The sequence below is a fragment of the Chiloscyllium plagiosum genome, chromosome 6 (genome assembly GCF_004010195.1).
Source record: "Chiloscyllium plagiosum isolate BGI_BamShark_2017 chromosome 6, ASM401019v2, whole genome shotgun sequence".
Classification (NCBI taxonomy): domain Eukaryota; kingdom Metazoa; phylum Chordata; class Chondrichthyes; order Orectolobiformes; family Hemiscylliidae; genus Chiloscyllium; species Chiloscyllium plagiosum.
This window is the reverse complement of record NC_057715.1, coordinates 73,494,082-73,514,144: the sequence shown is the minus strand read 5'-3', so window position 1 is coordinate 73,514,144 and position 20,063 is coordinate 73,494,082. Positions and strand designations below refer to the sequence as shown.

General features: G+C 38.0%; 1 protein-coding gene across 3 annotated transcripts in view; it reads left to right on the top strand.

Annotated features, from left to right (window-relative positions):
* cwf19l2 (CWF19 like cell cycle control factor 2) overlaps window positions 1-20,063 on the top strand; it is a 137,794-nt gene that overhangs the window by 80,540 nt on the left and 37,191 nt on the right. For all 3 annotated transcript variants that reach the window (XM_043691833.1, XM_043691831.1, XM_043691830.1), the window contains exons 10-12: window positions 7,958-8,065; window positions 10,030-10,149; window positions 12,498-12,635. In XM_043691833.1, the coding sequence (XP_043547768.1) occupies window positions 7,958-8,065; window positions 10,030-10,149; window positions 12,498-12,635 (366 nt within the window). The remainder of the gene's footprint in view (window positions 1-7,957; window positions 8,066-10,029; window positions 10,150-12,497; window positions 12,636-20,063) is intronic.

Below are 20,063 nucleotides of genomic sequence, written 5' to 3'. Positions count from 1 at the left end.
TCGAAATCGACGTTTCGGACAAAAACCCTTCAGTCCTTTCATGGGCTCTATGTTTTTAGTCATGGTGGGTGCTCATTCAAAATGGTTAGATGTGCATAGAATTCATTTGACAAACATGGGGCTGATGTTTGAAAAGCTGCGAGCAACGTTTGCATTTCATGGACTCCTGGAAATGTTGGTCACAGACAATGAGCTATCGTTTGCCAGCAGAGAATTTGAATATTGCTGAACAAAGAGATCTTGGAGTGCAGGTTCATAGCTCCTTAAAAATAGAGTTGCAGATAGATAGGATAGTGAAGAAGGTGTTTGGTATGCTTTCCTTTATTGGTCAGAGTATTGAGTACAGGAGTTGGGAGGTCATGTTGCGGCTGTACAGGACTTTGCTTAGGCGACGTTTGGAATATTGCATCCAATTCTGGTCTCCTTCCTATCGGAAGGATGTTATGAAACTTGAAAGGGTTCAGAAAAGATTTACAAGGATGTTGCCAGGGTTGGAGGATCTGAGCTATAAGGATAGGCTGACTCGGCTAGGGCTGTTTTCCCTGGAGCATTGGAGGCTGAGAGGTGACCTTCTAAAGCTTTATCAAAGCATGAAAGGCATCGATAGAGTAAATAGACAAGGAATTTTCCGTGGGGTAGGGGAATCCAGAACTAGAGGGTTTAGGGTGAGAGGGGAAAGATATAGATGAGACTTAAGGGGCAACTTTTTCATGCAGAGGGTGGTGCGAGTCTGGAATGGGCTGCCAGAGGAAGTGGTGGAGGCTGGTACAATTGCAACATTAAAAAGGTACCTGGATGGGTATATGAATAGGAAGGGCTTGCAGGGTTATGGGCCAAGTGATGGTAGGTGGGATTAGATTGGTTTGGGATATCTGTCGGCACGGACATGTTGGACCGAAGGGTCTGTTTCCGTGCTGTACATCTCTGTGACCCAATAACTCTAAAGTCAAATGGCATTTGGCATGTAAGGGCAGCCCCATATCATCAATCTTTCAATGGTCTTGGGAAAGGCAGCCTTAAAGAAACAGCCTGCAGCTTCACTCAATGCCAAGTTGTCTCGGTTCCTGCTTGATTATAGGACAACCCCTTGTGCAACCATGGGGACAGTTCCAGCAGAGTTGCTATTGTGGAGAAGACTCCACAGCAGATTAAACCTGGTCTTCACAGATGTAGAGTGGGGAGGAGAAGATGAAATGGCATCAGGAATGCCAATGCTAGACCCAAGACTCCTCTAAAGGAAAGAGACAGTTTACTTCAGGGGATGAAGTTTGGTGTTGAAACCATGGGAATGGCCCTATATGGGTAAGAGGCAGGGTCAAAGCGAGGTCAGGTCCCGTCATGTACAAAGTTCAGTTATGAGAGGTGATCCTGAACAGGCACGTGGACCACATGAAAGCTGTAACCTTGCAAATGGGACAGGAGCTAAATGTACCCGGCCCCTCAGAACTTAGGCAAGGCCATCAGAATGCATGGTTTCTCCTTCTGAAACTTCCGAGAACCAGATTGACACAGCAGATGTCGCAGTCTTGATGCCATTATTGCTTAAAGATGAAGATAAATTTTTTTAGAGATGTGGCACAGTGGTTAGCACTGCTGCCTCACATTTCAGCTCCGTTTAATTTCAGTCTCAGCAGACTGGAGTTTGCACATTCTACTTGTGTCTGTCTGGGTTTCCTCTGGGTGTTCCAGTTTCTTCCCACAGTCCAAAGATGTACAGGTTAGGTCAATTGGCCATGCTAAATTGTCTTTAGTGTCAGGGAGGGAGTAGGTGAGGTGCATTAGTCAGGGGAAATGTAGGGCAGAGGAAGGGGTCTGGGTGGAATACTCTTCAGAAAGTTGGTGTGGACATGTTGGGCCAAATGGCCTGTTTCCACACAGTAGGGATTCTGTGATGTGCTGGGCGCAAGAGGCAGGCTACAGTCTGGTACAAACCACCAGTGTCCAAGGCAGAGTCAGCGAGGAACTGGACTTGGTCCCCCAGGACAAGCTATAGGAAACAGAATGGGCCTACGTCCCAAAACTTAGAGAGGGAGAGATGAGGTGATTGTAATGAGGTCAGGCAGGTGGATGTCCTAGATTGAGTTCTCTCATTAGCCCAGGTTAACAGTCTCAATCAGGGAGTCCTGGCTGGTAGATGTAAACAGAAGTATCAGAGGTTCTGTTCACGCTAGGAGCTGGTTCTGAGTTAGCTGGGTCAAATTATATATTATAATAAGTATTATACTTATTGTAAATAAAGGGTAACTTGGTGTTATTTCACTGTCCTTGGCAAAAGACCTTGGCTATTCACCTATCTATGCCTCTCATGATTTTATAAACCTCTGTAAGGTCACTCCTCAGCATTCAACACTCCAAGGAAAGAAATTTCAGGCCTTTCAGCCCATTGAGCTTGTTCTGCCATTAAGTTGGATCAAGGCTGGTCATCCACCAACATCACTTCTCTGTGCAATATCCATATCCCTTGATGTCATTTGTCTCTCCAAAAACCTAATGATTTCTGTCATAAACACGTTCAGTGATTGAGCTCTGCAGTCCTCTATAAGCTTTGCCACTATAAGTTTAAAAAACTCGATCCTCATATCAGTCTTAAATGGTTTGACCCTTTTGCTGGGATTATGTTTCCTTGTGTTAGACTCACCAGCCAGTGAAAACATCCACCCCCATGCCCTGTGAGAATTTAATTGGATTCAAAGAAGTTCCATCTCATTCTTTCAAGTTCTGGGGAATACAGGAGTAGTATCTCGAATCTTTCCCCTAAAAGACAATCCCACCATCCTGGGGATTAATCTGATGAACCTCTGTTGTACTCCCTGGATGGCATATATTTTACCCACTTAGATAAGGGGAACAGAATCATACAAAATATTCCAGGTGAAGTCTCAACAAAGCCCTATGCAACTTCAGTAAAACGTCTTTACATCTGTAATCCGATTCCCTGCAGTGAATGCCAGAATTCCATTTGTCTTCCTAGTTGCAAGCTAGACTTGCATGCTTACTTTCAGTACTCATGAACAGGGACACCCAGGTACCTTTGGACACCTGCACTTCTCAACCTCTGTCAATTTTAATTTCAATATTCTGCCTTTTCGTTTTCTTCCAACAATGTGAATAACTTCACAAAAGTTTACGCACTTAACATGCAGTTTTCTCGCCCAATGATTCTCTACCGTTTTTTGGCCACAGCCCCCCTTCATGCTGTTCTCAGTTCCAGGGCTCCCGTTTCAAACAAGGATACAACACTAACAAATAGACAGAAAATCATTTATTATTGAACATCAAGAAAACTTGAACATTCCGACATACTGGACAAAATTTAAAAAAAAAGACTGAAATTAAACATCTATCAGCATAATGCAATCCTTTAAGCTTGATCAGGCTCCAAATTATACATTGACAGTTGGAGGTCACCTCTTGTTGCGACATCAGTTCTATTCCTGGATTTTGTCAAGGAAATTACCTTGCAGAACCACTCTTAACCAAATATGTTGTGGGAAAGGCAATAAAAAATATTTGGGCTTTTTCCCATAGTGTTGTAAATTTATACAGCAAATCACTTTTGATCCAAAATTCTTGTTGAAATTGACTGAACTGAAGGTGTGCAGTTATATCACAATCAACCTCTTGAATTTCTGCCTTAATTTGGGTAGGTTGTACTTCAAATGGAATCAAAATGTAATCCAGGATACCGAGGTTTACCATGTCATTGAATCTTTCTTGCATATGCTTGTGTATCTGCTTTAGATATTTCACATAAACGGTAAGTTCTTCCTTCAGTGCCTCTGCGATCACCTTTAGGTTGGAAATTGTGAAAATTCTCAACATCCCATATTGTGCCGATAGACTTTGAGCTTCTGAAGGAAAGAAGCAATGGGCTTCCTTATGATCTACGAGATTACGGTTTTTGCCCTGTAAGGTCTTGTTTAACAAATTACATTTCTGAAAAATATCTGCCAGATAAAATATATCCACCTTAGTATCAATGAGTCTTTCTCCATGCTCTTTATCAGACATGAAGGAAACTGTGGTGTCCCAGAGTGTAACAAAATGTTGAAGATAGTTTCCTTTGGAAAGCCACTTCACTTTGGTATGCAGCAGCAGCATCTGGAAATCATCTTCATTTTCTTCACACGGCTGCCGGAAAAGATGATCCTGACGGGCATGGGATTTGATGAAGTTTACAGCCTTTATGAAAACTGAAAGTGAAAGATTTAGACGTTCTCCTAAGTTTTCAGCTACTAGGTGCTCCCTGTGAATGATGCAATGAATAGTAAAGACAGAAGGTATAACTCTTTTTAGGTAGGTGATGAATCCTCTGTATCAATTAACCGTAGGAGCAACATTATCACTTGTACAAACATTTATATTCTCCGTTGGAATATTGTTCTCGCTTAAGTAACCTCTGACTTCTTCAAAAATGGACAGTCCCTTAGTATCTGTTTTAATCCACCTGGCAAACAACATCTCTTCCATTAGTTCGTTTCTGTTCCAGATTCTCTCATAAGCCATGAGAAGAGTGTTGTTATCTTGTAAAGTAATTTTGTCTAATTGTAAAGATAATTTCTTGGATAGTAATGAACTGACCAATCCCTCTTCCATATCCTGTACCATCTTATCGATTCTTCTGGCAACAGTAGAATTACTTAAAGGAATTGCCTGAATTGCTTCTTTGGCACTCGAATGAATGACATCAGATATTATTATGGACACTGAAGGCAGGATAAGCGACTCACTAACATTGTGAGCATTTCCCATTTTAGCAATCCATTTACTAATTTTATATGATGCAACAAGACCCTTCTCTAATTTTTGTGACATTTAAGTAAGGATTTGTTTCAGCATTGGCTTTCTTTCAAAATGATCTCGAAGATTTCTTCAAAATCTTAAGTGTTTATCCTTCTTATCAGGATGCAAGGTATCCAAAGGTATCCAAATTTCAATTTGCTTGGCCTCGTGCTTTCATTTAACAATGTAGTTATGTAGTTCAAATGTATGGGTAAAGATGGGTTTTACAAAGATGCAATGAAACCATACGATAAGTATTCCACTGAATACTGCCGGCACTTTGTTTCACCAAGGAACTCCTGGGTAGACTTATTTCTGAAGTAATAAAAATAATCACAAGGCACTTCTTACAAGGAAAATAATGAATAAATGAATTAGCATGAAAAAGGTCTAGCAAGACACGCTGATCTTTGGATAATGAAGTATGGCGATAATGGATGCGCGAACCCTTATTGAATATATTGACTCGATGCAGTCTGATTCGCCACTGACTCTGAAGTGAGGCTGTGTGGGAGGAGTTTAAGCAATTAATTTACTTGGTGCGCCAAATTCAAACAGCGTGTTGGAAAGATATTAAAAGCAGGAGAGAAACTGTTGACTCCAATGAAGGTTGTTACTTGTGCTTTTTGTCGACCTCAGTTACCAGGGTCCCCAGAGACCCTTGGGACTTCCATTCTCACAGTTTTCAGTCTCTGGTCCCCTGCAAATGTGCCAGAGCCCTTCAGAGATTGAGAATGGCTGTACTAGCCTATTCACTTACCATGTCCCAAGTACTTTTGAAGCCTCCGTGTATCCTTCTCCCAATTTGTATTCCCACCCAGTTTGATGTCATTGACGAATTTGGAAATATTGCAATTGTTCTCCACAGCTAAATAATTGTATAGACTTTGAACATCTGTGGACCTAACATTATTCTTGCAGTACCCTAATAGTAGTAGCTTACCCAAGAATGACCCGTTATTCCTATAATTTGTTTGGTTTATTAAACAATTCTCAATCTACATTAGTATATTTATCACAATCCCATGGACTGTTTTTTTCAATAACTATGACTATGAGACTTATGAAATTTGCTTTGGGCGGCACGGTGGCTCAGTGTTTAAAATATTTACATAATATATATGAATGACTTGCATGGAAAGTGAATGTACTATAGCCAAGTTTACAGATGACACAAAAAGAGGTGAGAAGGCAAGTAGTAAGGATGATACAAAGAGTCTGCAGAGGGAGTTGGAAAGATGTAATATAATGTGGGCAAATGTGATATATTGCATTTTGGCTGGAAGAACAGAGGAGCTGAATGTTACTTAAGTGGAGAAAGACTGAGAAAGTGACAGCATGGAGGAATTTGACTTGAATCAAATAAACCTAGCATCCGGGTTCATTGGTTAACAGGGAAGGCAAATGGAACATTGGCTTTTATTTCAAAAGGAATGAAGCCTAATTGTAGGGAGGCTTTGTGAAAGCTTTACAAGGCATTAGTCAAACAACAGCTGGAATATTGTAAACCGTTTGTGTCCCTTAGCAAAGGAAAATATATATTGGCACTGGAGGCAGTCCAGAGAAGATTCAAGGAGGCAAAAACAATGACTGCAGATGCTGGAAACCAGATTCTGGATCAGTGGTGCTGGAAGAGCACAGCAATTCAGGCAGCATCTGACGAGCAGCAAAATCGACGTTTCGGGCAAAAGCCCTTCATCAGCCCTTCCTGATGAAGGGCTTTTGCCCGAAACGTCGATTTTGCTGCTCGTCGGATGCTGCCTGAATTGCTGTGCTCTTCCAGCACCACTGATCCAGAGAAGATTCAGTTGGCTGATACCAGAGATGGAGGGGACCCTCTTATGAGGAGAGGTTGAGTAAATTGAGCCTATGCCTAATGGATTATAGAAGAATAAGAGGTGACTTTATTGATGTATACAAGATTCCTAGGTCACTTGACATGGTGGATGTGAAAAGAGTGATTCCCTTGTAGGAGAGTCCAGGACCAGCAGGCATAATCCCAGATTACGGGGTCACCATTTTAAGCCAGAGGAGTAGAGGAATCTTTTTCTCAGAAGATAGTGAATCTGTGGAATTCTTTATCGGAGAGGGCTGTTGGGGCAAGTGGAAAAAAGAAAAACTACGCAGAGGAGAAAAAAAGTGAAGGATAAAGGAAAGGGACTGGCGAATAGACAACCTCCAATTGGGATGTCCTACTCTGCTGCCATCTTGGATTTGTAAGGGAATCAAGGATTAAGTGGAAAAGGCAGGAAAGTGGAGTTGGAGATTATCAGATCAGCATGATCCATTGAATGGCAGAGCAAACCTGATGGGCTGAATGGCCGACTTCTGCTCGTACATCTTATGGCAAGTCCAGCATTTGTTTCAGATCCTTGATTGCATATGACATGCTCATGATGAGTCACACCTCAAATTTTTTTGAAAAAATTATTTGTCCTATTTTTCTAATCAACACACTTCTGGAGCAGCTGAGACTTGAATCTGGGTTTCTTGGTTCAGGAGCAGGGGCAGTACAGTTTGGTTAGCACAGGGATTGAACCCGTGATATTGGCATGACAAGGACCACACTCCAACCATCTGAACTAACCAACCAATGGGCTTGAATCAGGTCTTAAATGGCTGCGGTCCATCTAGAACAGCTGAGATGATCCGTCCAAAATACATCACCGATGTCTTGTTTGACTTCCACAACTTCAATTTTCTTCGTTTTTTTTCCTTTGAGCTCTTATAGACCCCCACCAGTGTGTAGAGGATGTACCCTGTGCATCCAGTGAGGATCTGTTCTTAGCAAAAGCTTGCATATATGATCTTCCCAGCATGGATCCATGTTCAATGATCTGTGAATACCTGTGCTGAGACCCAGTTGTGCTACCTCACTGCGAGGAATTCAACTTAAACCTGGAATGAACCTATCTATATTCTGTTCTGTTCATAGCACACTGCCTAAGTGAAAGTGGTGATAGATGGATTCCATTATATTATGAATAGAAAGTAAATACGTAGTAAAATTGTTATATAGTAACAATAGCATCAATGTAAAGTCTTCATGATTGTTTTCTTGATGTTAATTTGATTATTAACATTTTAGTAAATTTGTTTGCAGTCTGTCTGAACATTTGAAATATCTTATACGCTGTGTATTTTAAAGAATACACTTTTAATTTTGATTAATAAGGAACTTGCGTCCAAACTTAAGGAACAATTGGAGGAAGCTCGGAAATTGAATAACCAAGGACAAAATCACCCAATAACTTCGACAGCATCAAAGAGGACAGACGATATGGTAAGACAACACTGATGGTGAATTTTTAAAAATCCACTATCCTCAGTGTATCTATCATGAAGAAACTGGCAAACAACAGTTATATCTTGGTACCATAAATTAATTCTTTTGAAATGTTACATGAGTAAAAGCAGTGCAATATGAGGCTTATCATCAGAAGTTTCTGTTCCCCCGAAAAAGATCTTAAATGCATTGAATTTTACTGAACTTTTGTTTTGTAGTTTAGCAAAGTATTTACAAAGGTGCAATAAACCCTAACTATAGGATGTTCAAGAAAAACAAGTGACTCATTAAAATAAGAGATTGTTCAAAAGCACATGGTTGGAATAAATTTTTCAGTTATTTAGGGATTTTTTTGCCTGAGTGTGACTAAGTTGGAGTGACTACCTAGAATACATGGGAGCAATTTCCTGCAAGTTTCCTTCCAAGCCATTAACCATCCTGATTTGGAAATATATCGCTGTTCCTTCTCTGTTTTTGGATCCAAATGCTGGAATTCCCTCCCTAATGGCATTCTGGGTCATCGGTAGCCGTTCAAAAAGGCAGCTCAGCACCATCTGCTCAATGACAATTCAAGATAGGCAATAAATACTAGCCAGACAGTGACACCCACATTACACAAGTGAATAGATTTTTTATAATTGAGTCAAAGTGGGAATTCGGGACAGAGGAAGAAAGAGATATTTTGATTAAAGTTAACTTCAAGAAATAAGGTCTGCAGAGTGAGAGGTGAGTAGAAGACAAAATAATGCATGGGTTGAGAGGCCTACCTGTGCTGTGACCAACAAAGACATAGCATCATGAGTGCAGAAAAAGCTGATTGGTGAGTAGATTTAGTCAATTTTAAGTCGCTCAATAATTGTTTTATCCTTTTCTGAGAAATATCTTGTAGTGTTTTTACAGTAACTTCGTACTCATTCCAAGAGTTACAAATAGTTTTTAGAGTTATGAGATGACAGATCACAGTCCAAGTGGAATGGGCTGCACAAGCTTCAGCTACAGGTTTCAAAGAGTGAGCATCTGTAAGGTAGAGAACAATGTGGATAGCATGTAAATGGAGGTGGTCACACCACAGAGTAGAGACATTCAGACATCGAGGGAATAGGTAACTACCAGATGTTGAGGAAGAACAGGCAAGAAAGAAAAGGAGATGGAGTTGCACTCGTAATAAGGAACGAGATAAGTACGTTATTAGTGGGATATCTCAAATTAGAAAAATAATGTGTGGAGTCTGTTTAGGTGAAACTAAGAAACTGCAAAGGGCAGCAAGTATTAGTTGGAGGTATTTATAGGTCACCAAACAGTGCTGATACTGTGGAGTAATGGTATTAATCAAGTCAGAAACATTGAGTATGGGCAACTTGGTTGTCATACATGACTACAAACCATATATAGACTAGGTGAATCAATTTAGCACTGAGCCGAGACAGGTTCTGTCAATGTGACAGCTCATCCAATTTTGGCACAGGCCTCCAGATGATTATGATAAAGGGGTCTACGAAGAGTGAACACAATTGGGTATGTTGTTTCTGGTATCAAGGTTGATGCTTGTGTCCATGCAGTTTAATTTCTCTAGCAGCTTTGAAGCATCTAGGCCATTTCAAAGAGCAGTTAAGAGTTGATCACTTTGCTGTAGATCTGGAATAATGTGTATGCCAGACCAGGTAAGGAGTTTGGTTTTCCCTAAAGACCATTAGTGAATCAGATGGAGTTATTACAGCAATTGACAATGGTTTCATGGTCACCATAATGTAAGCTAACTTTTTAGTTCTGGACTTATGGATTGTATTTAAGATCCTTAAGCTGTCATGAGGGAATTGTAGCCATGTCCCTAACAGTATTAACGTGTGCCTCTAGATCACTACTCCACTGACACTACCATCTTGTTACTGCTGCACCCTTACCGGTTGTTGTAATAAATGTAAATATTTACCTAAGAAGTTGTCTTTCTTTAACTAACCTAGACTGCAGATGAAAATCAGGAAGTGATTCTTGTTCGATCTGATGAATCAGGGAGAGTGTGGCCTGTTGGTGCCTCTGCAGAATCTAACAGGCAAAAGGGAGGAAAGAAGAAAAGGCAAATGGTAATTTTACTTTTATAACCATGAATTTGATCTTAATAATCATGATCTTAAGTTAAAACAGGTGACTACTTCCAAGAAGGTGATTAGCTCCTGGCAGAAATGTCATGATTATACTTAATTTCAGAACAACCTTTTAAAAATGTGTCAAATTCAGATACTGTTCAGTGAAGAAATTAAATATTGAGGTGAAACATGTTTGTATCTTGCAAATTGTTGACACTTGCCTGATGGAGTGGTATTGAAATGCATTTGGTCCCATTTATTCAGTTTCTTTGAATTTCTTGAACTTGGAGACGGAAGGTTGAGCTTTGGTGCCATATATGCCAAAATAATTCCACTGTTATAAATAATTGTAATCTATCAGTCTATAACTGCATTCTGTGCTGCAAAATACCATCGCATGATGCTTAGAATTCCCTTTCTGGTTCCAACAAAATTTTTTCATGAATTCGACAGATCTTTGGAATAAATGGCAAGTGGAGTTTTGTCAGCTGCAACTTTATCTTGTTTTCCAGCATAGGGTTAATAGATGCCAAATGGATTGATCACTGTGATATATCCCTTAGATTAATTAGATTAGATTAGATTAGATTTCCTACAGTGTGGAAACAGGCCCTTCGGCCCAACAAGTCCACACCGACCCGCCGAAGCGCAACCCACCCATACCCCTAACACTATTTGAACTAAAACTTTATAACATGCTTCTTAATCCATTGTGGCATGGTAAACAAATAATGAAAAATGTGTACTCTTTTGCAAAACTTAGAAAACTTTGAAAGCAGAGTAGAGCTAGTTGCAGCGTGAATTATTTTTGTGCACTTTACGCAAGCAAGTAAGAGATACAAAACTGAGCAACTACAGCATCACCATTTGCTGGTGGTATATTTAAATTCACATAGGTGGACACTGATAAATGTGAACATAGGTACTTCTAAAGGATAATTATGAATTTGACATCAAAGAGTATGATTTTATAATTCAGCTATGTATGCAGATTTAAGTTTTTTATCATACATGCACAGTTTTGTCCTAAAGGTTTAGCATGACATTATAAGTGTGATGTTTGTTATGAAGTATAAAAGAAATCCACAATAACTACTCTTTGTATTAGAATAGTGTGTTAAGTGTGATAAAATGTGCCAGGACGCTTCACAGGAGCATTGTAAAACGAAGTATGGTCCTAAGATATTTAAGGAGTAGTTAGAGTCGTAGCTATTATGCAACATCTTGAAAATGAAGTAGAGAAGCCGAGAGGTGTCATGGGTCATATCAGAGCTTTGGGCTATATAGTTTGAAGTTGCTGCCAACAAAGGTGAAACAGTTATAATTAGGAATGCACATATAAAAGCTGTTGTTCAGTGAAAAACTATTAAGTGATCTAATGGCAGCTAGAATATAAGAACATACTAATTAAGCAATAAAACAGCCAATATTAAAGCATGTTACAATAAAATTCCTATAAAGCTAGATGCAACATTGAACAGGTACAACTGCTTTGCAATTGCTCGTTATGATAGAACATATGGTTTGCAATGTTTTTTAGTAAGAGTTTAAAATAAGGGAAAAAAATGCTAGAAATCTGAAACAAAAATTAAATTCCAACTCAAACATTTATGGTGAAGAGTAGAGTTAGGTTATAATTTTGCTTTTTATGCCTCTTAAACAAACTAAAGATTGAGAGAGACAGAATTTTAATAAAAATTCTAGTATGAGTGCAAAAGTTGAAGGGAATATAGCAGAAGGAGAGAGAACTAACACATACATGAATCACAGTAAATTATAAATTATTTACATACAGCTAAATCAAAACCAGTACATGAAAGACCAAGAAGGAGATATCATAGAAAATATGGAAATTGTGATTGAAGAGAAGATCCTTAGGGTAGTGTGTATGAGAAGACCAGGTCTGCACTGAGAACTTTGATTATTTGCCTTCAATCATAAAATATAGATGCTTTCTCTCATTCGAAGTAGAAAAATTAAGACTCTTTGTGCATAAGTGTTATTGCATTTATCTTGAAATCATATGCAAGTTAGTGCATTCAATGAAAGAAGATTACCATTATATGATCATAGATATATATCCTCAGCACAGAAAAAGGGCCTTTGGCCCATTGTAGTTAGGAATGTTAGGAGTTTTTGATGTTATAACTACCATGGCTTTAAAAGTACAATTATCTGTTAAAATTTGGGTTTTTTTCTTCTTATTAAGCCTTGATTCATTCCACACATGAAACTTGCAGGATTATAATGCCATAATATAATATTTTCTAAGGTCGATGGGCTTTTAGAAATTTTACATTACAGTTATATTACGTACTACCAAAACATAATTGTTATTGTTTCAGATTGAAACACACCATGAAGGTGAAAGGATTCGGTACTTCCAGGATGATGACAATTTAAGTCTACGAGACTTGGTCAGACAAGAAAAGATGACTTCTGCAGAGGATCAGAATGAAAACTTTTCACGACTGGCTTCTAAAGTAAGGATATTTTTTGGTCATTTAATTTTCTAAGTTTTTCTGTTAGTTTAAGTTCCTTTTGAAGTTTTGCCTTTGTACATTTCTCATGATTCGGAGATGTCGGTGTTGGACTGGGGTGTACAAAGTTAAAAATCACACAACACCAGGTTATAGTCCAACAGGTTTAATTGGAAGCACACTAGCTTTCGGAGCGACGCTCCTTCATCAGGTGATTGTGGAGGGCTCGATCGTAACACAGAATTTATAGCAAAAATTTACAATGTGATGTAACTGAAATTATACATTGAAAAATTGATTGTCTGTAACAGTGTGCTAGTGTGCTTCCAATTAAACCTGTTGGACTATAACCTGGTGTTGTGTGATTTTTAACTTTGTACATTTCTCAGCTTCCTATTCTGCTTATTGATGTTATTTACATACAAAGAGGGTAACCTTAGTTGTGTGGTACATGTGTAACTTTACAATTGATTGGATTGCTATTGCTGCTGAAGTGCATGCTTGGAACTTGTTATCTCAATAAACCATTTGCAGACTCACTGTAATGAGGCTATCTTATGTGAGACCTTGCCCAAATTTAAAGAAAATCCTTTCAGTCATTAAGAGTCTGACACTTCTCTTAATTCAATCATGGTTATAACCCTGGATGAGCAATCCCTACATAAGTTTCTAATCTATGTGCACATTAAAATCTTCCAAGATTATCCAAAGCAAACACTTTTGAGTTACCATGACAGTTATAATGTCCTGCTCAGGAATGTTCAGAGCAAAGGCCTTCGCCACAGCACTATGACAAACAGTCACCTCAAAAAGTATGCCTTGAACTCTGGAAGCAATTAATATGCCTTTCTGCGCTGGTGCAGATTGCAGAATCATTTTGTCATGAGGAGGTACTGTTCAACAATGACTTTTATTTAAAAATCTGGGTTGGACTCAACAGCCTAAACCCATTTCACTTAATACCCTAAAAGTTACCAGAAGGAATTTGATCCCTTTAATCTGAATTGAAATCTCATTCCGAAGCATTGATTTATACATCTAACTAAATTTTAACTACATTTATAATAGACTTCTAATCATTGGATACTCAAGGAATCAGTGACTAAATCAATGTTGTGACAACAATCTGTTTAATGCATGACTGTTAAGTTAACAGAACTATTGTACAAAAAATACTTCAAAATTTAGAGCCAACCATGAATGCATCATTATTAAAAGATCCATACCAGATTTTAGCTGATGCAGATTTTTTAAAGATTGGGTAAGTATGAACTTTTGTGTCTACCTTCAGCTCTTTCCTGCAAATTTAAACAGTATGTTTTCCGTCACTGCTTCTGAAATCCACTCTACGACATATTTATTTTTCTCACCTCACGTTTTTCTGCCCAGTGTGATTTATTTTCTTTCTTGTATTCCTCTGAGCAAGTAAGTGGTTTTGTAAGTAAGTGGTGTATTCAAATACCGATCTCAACTTAAAGTTGGCATATGTTTGCACCAGGGAGGAGCTTTCTCAGTGTGAAACAGGTTATTAGCAAGAGAAGAGTGAGATTAAAAAGTTATTAACATGAAAAGCATTGAACTTATGTAAAGAGACAACTTGTAACCTTGATGTGCATGTTGCTTTTCATCACTACTAAATCAGCGCGTAATTATGTTTAAATAAACTTGTGTGCACTGCTTATGACATCTTTAAGGAGGGAAGAAAAACACAGTAAACAGGGCCATATATACAGGTAAAGCAAAGTTAAAGAAGCAAAATGAAGAGTAAATTAGGCCCCTGTTGCAATTTTGGTAATGAATCCCATTAAATAAATTGTACATATTCTGCATGTTTTGCATAGTCTTCACACAATCTTGCTGCACATTTTGAGTCCTATGATATGGCAATAATCTGTATAAATAGAGCTTTCTATTTTGATGTGTATTGTTGACAAATGTTAAATACTTTTTAATATAGGAAACACTTTTCATGTACAACTGAAGACATACATGTTTTTATAGCTATCTTTAGCATGAGTTTTGTAAGGGTTTATATGGTGCAGAATTGGTGTTTAGTGAGAAATTAAGTCCTCCACTTGACTGAGATACAACTTAAAAACTGACTTTTTTGCTTGCCTAAACTTAGCTAATCGTAGCATTAAAAGTGCATGATTAGTTACCAATAAGTCCACTTAACTTCTTTATTTTCCTAGCAACAGTAGGTCACCTCTGTAACATGCATCTCACATCATATCCATTGTAAAACATAATTGCTAATCAGGAATGCTTTGTCCCTCTATGTTCTTATTTCTTCCTTTGGGAAAGTGATTGTTGCTGTCAACCAAGCTTCTACAGCTCTCTGCAGTAAAGAATTCCACAGGTTCAGTGCAGTTTGAGAAAATAAACTTCACCTCATTGCTGTCTTAAATGGGCAGTCTCTTACATAGAGATTATGCCCTCTGGTCCTAAACTCTCCTACAAAGAAAATGATCTCTCAGTATCTGCCCTGTCAAGTCCCCTTAATTTCAATAATGTTGGTTCTCACAAACTGCAATGAGTACAGGCCCAGACTACTCTACCTGTCCTCAGAATATTATTACTCCATGCCTGGAATCAGCCTAATGAGCCCTGTCTGGACTGCCTCCAATACCGGTATGTTCTTCCTACATAAAGGGACCAAAATTGCAGATGTGATCCAACTAGTACCATATATACTTTTAGCAAGACTTGTCTATTTTTAAATATACCATTCCCATTGGAATGAAGGTTAACATTCCTTTTACTTCCCTCATTACCTGTTGAACTTGTATCCTCTCCTTCTGTGCTTCAGCTTCTACAGACTTCCCATTTAATGACTTTTTATTCTAATCTTCCTTCTGAAGTGCATAGCCTCACGTTTTCCCACATTATGTTCTATCTGCCAAGTTTTTTGCCTGCTCACTTAACCTATTTATTTCCCTTTGCACACCCTGTGTCTTCCTTGTCATTAGTTTTCCCACTTATTTTTGTGTCATCCCACAACTTTTCAATCCCTCATGCAAATTATTAATCTATATATTGTAAATAATTGTGACTCCAGCACTGATCCTTGTGATATTCTGCAAGTTACTGTTTGCCGTCCTGAAAATATGCCCTCAAACTAACTCTTCTGTTGTTTAGAGCTGAAAATGTGTTGCTGGAAAAGCGCAGAAGGTCAGGCAGCATCCGAAGAGCAGGAGAATCGACGTTTCGGGCATGAGCCCTTCAGGATGCTGCCTGACCTGCTGCGCTTTTCCAGCAACACATTTTCAACTCTGATCTCCAGCATCTGCAGTCCTCACTTTCTTCTGTTGTTTAACCAATTCTCTATCCATGCTAACATATTACTCCAACATTATGGGTTATTTTCATATTGAGCAGAGTTTTAATATCATGTGGAATACATTTTGGGAATCCAAATATATTGTACCTACAAGTTCCCCTTTATCTATTCTGTTGTTATCTCCTCAAAGAATTGCAATAAATTTGGAGGGTGTGATTGCCATTCGTGAAGCCATGCTAACTCTGCTTGATTATGTTATGTATTTTTAAAAGTTCTGTGCTTACATCTTTTATAATATTCTCAAGCATTTTCCAACTCAGAGATGTTAAACTAACTAGCCTATAGCCTATAGTCCCATGTTTTTTGTCTCCCTCCCTTTTCAAATAGGGATTTTACATCTGCAGTTTTTCAATACCCTGGGATTTTTCCACAATTTAGGGATTCTCAGAAATTACTACCAGTACATCTACTATCTCTAGTATTTTCCTTTCATTTCTTAGGATGCAACCCATCATTCCACATGGCATATTGGTCTTTATACATGAACTATTTTCTTAAATATTTGCAATTGTTTATCAAATGTCTTTTTTAGTAAACCCCTTTCCCAATCCCCTCTAGCCAACTCTGCCCTGATTCAGTTGTAATTACCTTGCTTATGTTTAGCAAAGTTGCTTCTGACATAAGTTTTACAATCTTGGAATGATTGCTAAATTCTTCCAAGTTATAGTCACTGTCTTTTTGAGGATTTCTTACTCTGAAATTATTTGTTACATCTGTCTCATTACACATTACCATATCCAAAGTAGCCTGATACCTGTTTGCATTCATGACATATTGTTCTCGGAAACTATCTCACATATAGTCTATTAATTCTTTCTCTTGTCTATCTCTGCCAATTTGATTTTCCCTATCTACATATTCAAGACACCTATGATTAATCTACTTCTTTTACGTAGCCCGATTATCTCCTAAGTTATTCCTTGTTATACAGTTTAGTTACTGTTAGGAAACAACAGGCAACTTCCACCAATGTCTTTTTCTTCTCTGTTATTTCTTATCTCTACTCATATGGATTTTATGATCCAAGATCATTTCTTGCTATCATGTATTCCATCACATACTAACAAAGCTACCAAACCATGCTTTTCTTCCTATCTATTCTTTTGAAATGCCACATATCCATGAATGTTGAGTGTCCAGCATTAATGATCTTGAAACTATGCCTCCATATTAGCTAAATTATATCCATTAACCTTTGTGTGCTGTTGTTTCATTGATTTTGTTCCAAATATTACATGCATTTAGGAGCCAGTAATTTTGCTTTTTTGCCACTTTTTTCATAATTTGACCCTGCTTGCTGCTGTTAGTTAGTGTCCCTACACTGTCTCTTCTTATTCCTCTCTGGGTATTAGTATCTAAATAGCTGACCTCCAATGCTGCTGTATCCTTTTGCTTTACAAGCCTGTGTAACTCCTGTTCAGGTCCCTTCCTTTCTCTATTTAGTTTAAAATACTCTCTGCAAACCTAGTTCTTCGTCCTGATACCGATCCCAGTATGCTTCAAGTGAATCTCATCCCCAGAACAGCTCCCTTCTGCACCATACTAGATCCAGTGTCATAGCAACTGTAACTCATTCCTCCAACACCAGCCTTCAAGTGATGTATGTAACTCCTTGACTTTAATTACCATAACCTAGTTTGCCCATGGATCATACAGTAATCCCAAGATTATTAACTTGGAATTTCTGGTGTTTTGAGCTCCTAACTGTTCAGGTTTTCTTTTCAATGGAACCTCCTTTCTAGTCTGACTCCATTGTGGACAATTACAGTTGGATGCCTCCCCTCTGACTCCATGTTTCTCTTCAACCCTGAGAAGGTATTGTTAACCATGACATTCGGCAGGCAAGACTGTCTTTGGAACTCAATCACACTGCTACAGAGAACAGTATCTAAGACAGTAATTATACTGTGCCCAATCCCTACTATATTCCTATTTCCTACCCTCTAATGAATCATTCCCTGCACCACAGAGCCATGGTTAGTTTGCTCATCATCCCCAGAGTCCCCACTCTTGTCCACACAGCTTGCAAGAACCTTGTAACTGTTGAGCAGTTTAAAGGACCAAGGTTCTTCAAGTGCTATCCTTGTCCTCATATCTGCCTTACTTGTAGTCACACCCTTCTGCTTGTGATCACAAACCAAATTTACATTCCCTAATCTGAGGGATGTGACTTGCCTCCTGGATCAAGATGTCCAGCTAACATGCCCCCTCCCTTCTGTTTCTCAGACTCCATCATCGCATCTTGGCTTCAAAATTCCTCAAGCTGTCGACATTTACAATGGGTTCATTTGTGAGTTGCCACATCCTACAGCAGCAGCATATCACCTATCCTGCCATCATTATCATAATTTATTTTTCTTCTTGATTAATTATTGTAGTATCACTACTCTTTACAGTTATGCAATGCCTCATTCTTTACATTTCATTGCAATTAATTATCTTTTCCATTAAGCAATTCTTAAGAAATGGGAAGAAACAAGTAGCAACTTAACCATAAACTGAGTACCTCATTTTTACTTTAAAGACTAGAACTATTCACCAATCAGCTACATGCCTTGTACTCCAGTTACGCCGTGCTTTGAGACATCACTCTGCCATTGGTTTCACTGAAAGTGACCTCTCGAGCCACGCCTTTTAACCTGTCCCACTGACTTCTGGAGATAATACTTTTATCAGTGAACCTTACTTAAAGCACTTCTTTCCCCCTCTGCACCAAGTTCTCAATTTGAACCAAATTCCCAGATATATTCTCAGCCTTTGTCTTACACAGGCCAAATCTCTCTAAAACTGACCACACTCCTTACTGACCTCTACTGAGTCTTTCTTGCATACTAACTCTCTCATCCCAGAAATCAATCTAATAAACCTTTGTTCCATCCCTGTAATGGAAATATATGTATAAGTAGATTAAAACTGTTATGGCACTCCATTTCTGTAATAATAGCAAAACTTTAAGCTCTTATATTCCAAACCCAGTTCTCTAAAGAAATAGACTCTGGCCATCACTTAATTTAAAAAAGTAATTATTCTGCTGTTATATTTACGGTATAATGAAGTCTTTAGAATGCCAAAACACACATACTATTGATTACTAATGACTAAAATTTATCTTTTAACAGAGCAATGTTGCGGAATGAATTTGCAATTGTGCTACCTTTTTAATTTTTGTCTTAGTAATTTCAATTTACATTGTTATGGATTTATTAGTTAGGATCCTAATCATTGCTGAGCTTTCTGAGAATTTTTTTTGCTTAAATCATCCTTTTTTTAATGGCTATATTTTAAGACCACTAGCATTATCTTATTGCTTAAATGACATTTATGGTCTAATAATTCACTGACTTATGAAGGTAGTTGTGGAAAGTCATTCTTCAAATATTAAATAATATTGGAAGGGCATTGAAACTTAACTGGACTGTGCCAATGCATAATCCTTTCTAATAGTCTATTGTTGTAAAGTAAATTAGTCAGTAAATGTAATTTCTGCATACACATTAGTGAAATGAGCACTTTTATTCAAGAATTTTCCTAGGGTTGGTAATTTTAGGACAAAAGTGGCAAATTACTAATTATTTCCATCAGTGCCAAATCAATTTTTTTTAGTTTTTTGTGCTGTATGTAAAAATTATGTATAGGATATGAGTTTCAAATTAAGTAAAATGTTCTGCCTTGCTAAAATACAATAAAGTAATAATTGTATCTCCATTGAAGGGTTTTTTTTAATGAGTTAATCATGTGAAATGATTAGCTTCAAGTAGTGATTCTGTCTTAATTTAATTTTACTCATCTGTAGTCATGTCCTTGAATAAAAATAGTCTTTGGTAAAATGCCAGAATGTTTGTCTTGGAGATTCTCTGCTAGGTTAGTTGTAAGTGATCTTAATTAAATCATGCAAAATGGTTTATTAGCTTCGTTTCACAGATGAAACTGGCGTAATGTAGTGCCTTGGTGTTCTAATTTTCTATGGCATTAATGTCATGATGGAAACTAATAATTTTAAACACCTCCATTAAATGACATAAAATAATTGGTTCCACCCACACTCTGCACATGTTGGTATTTCAGATTTACTTTTCTTCCATTCAGGTGCC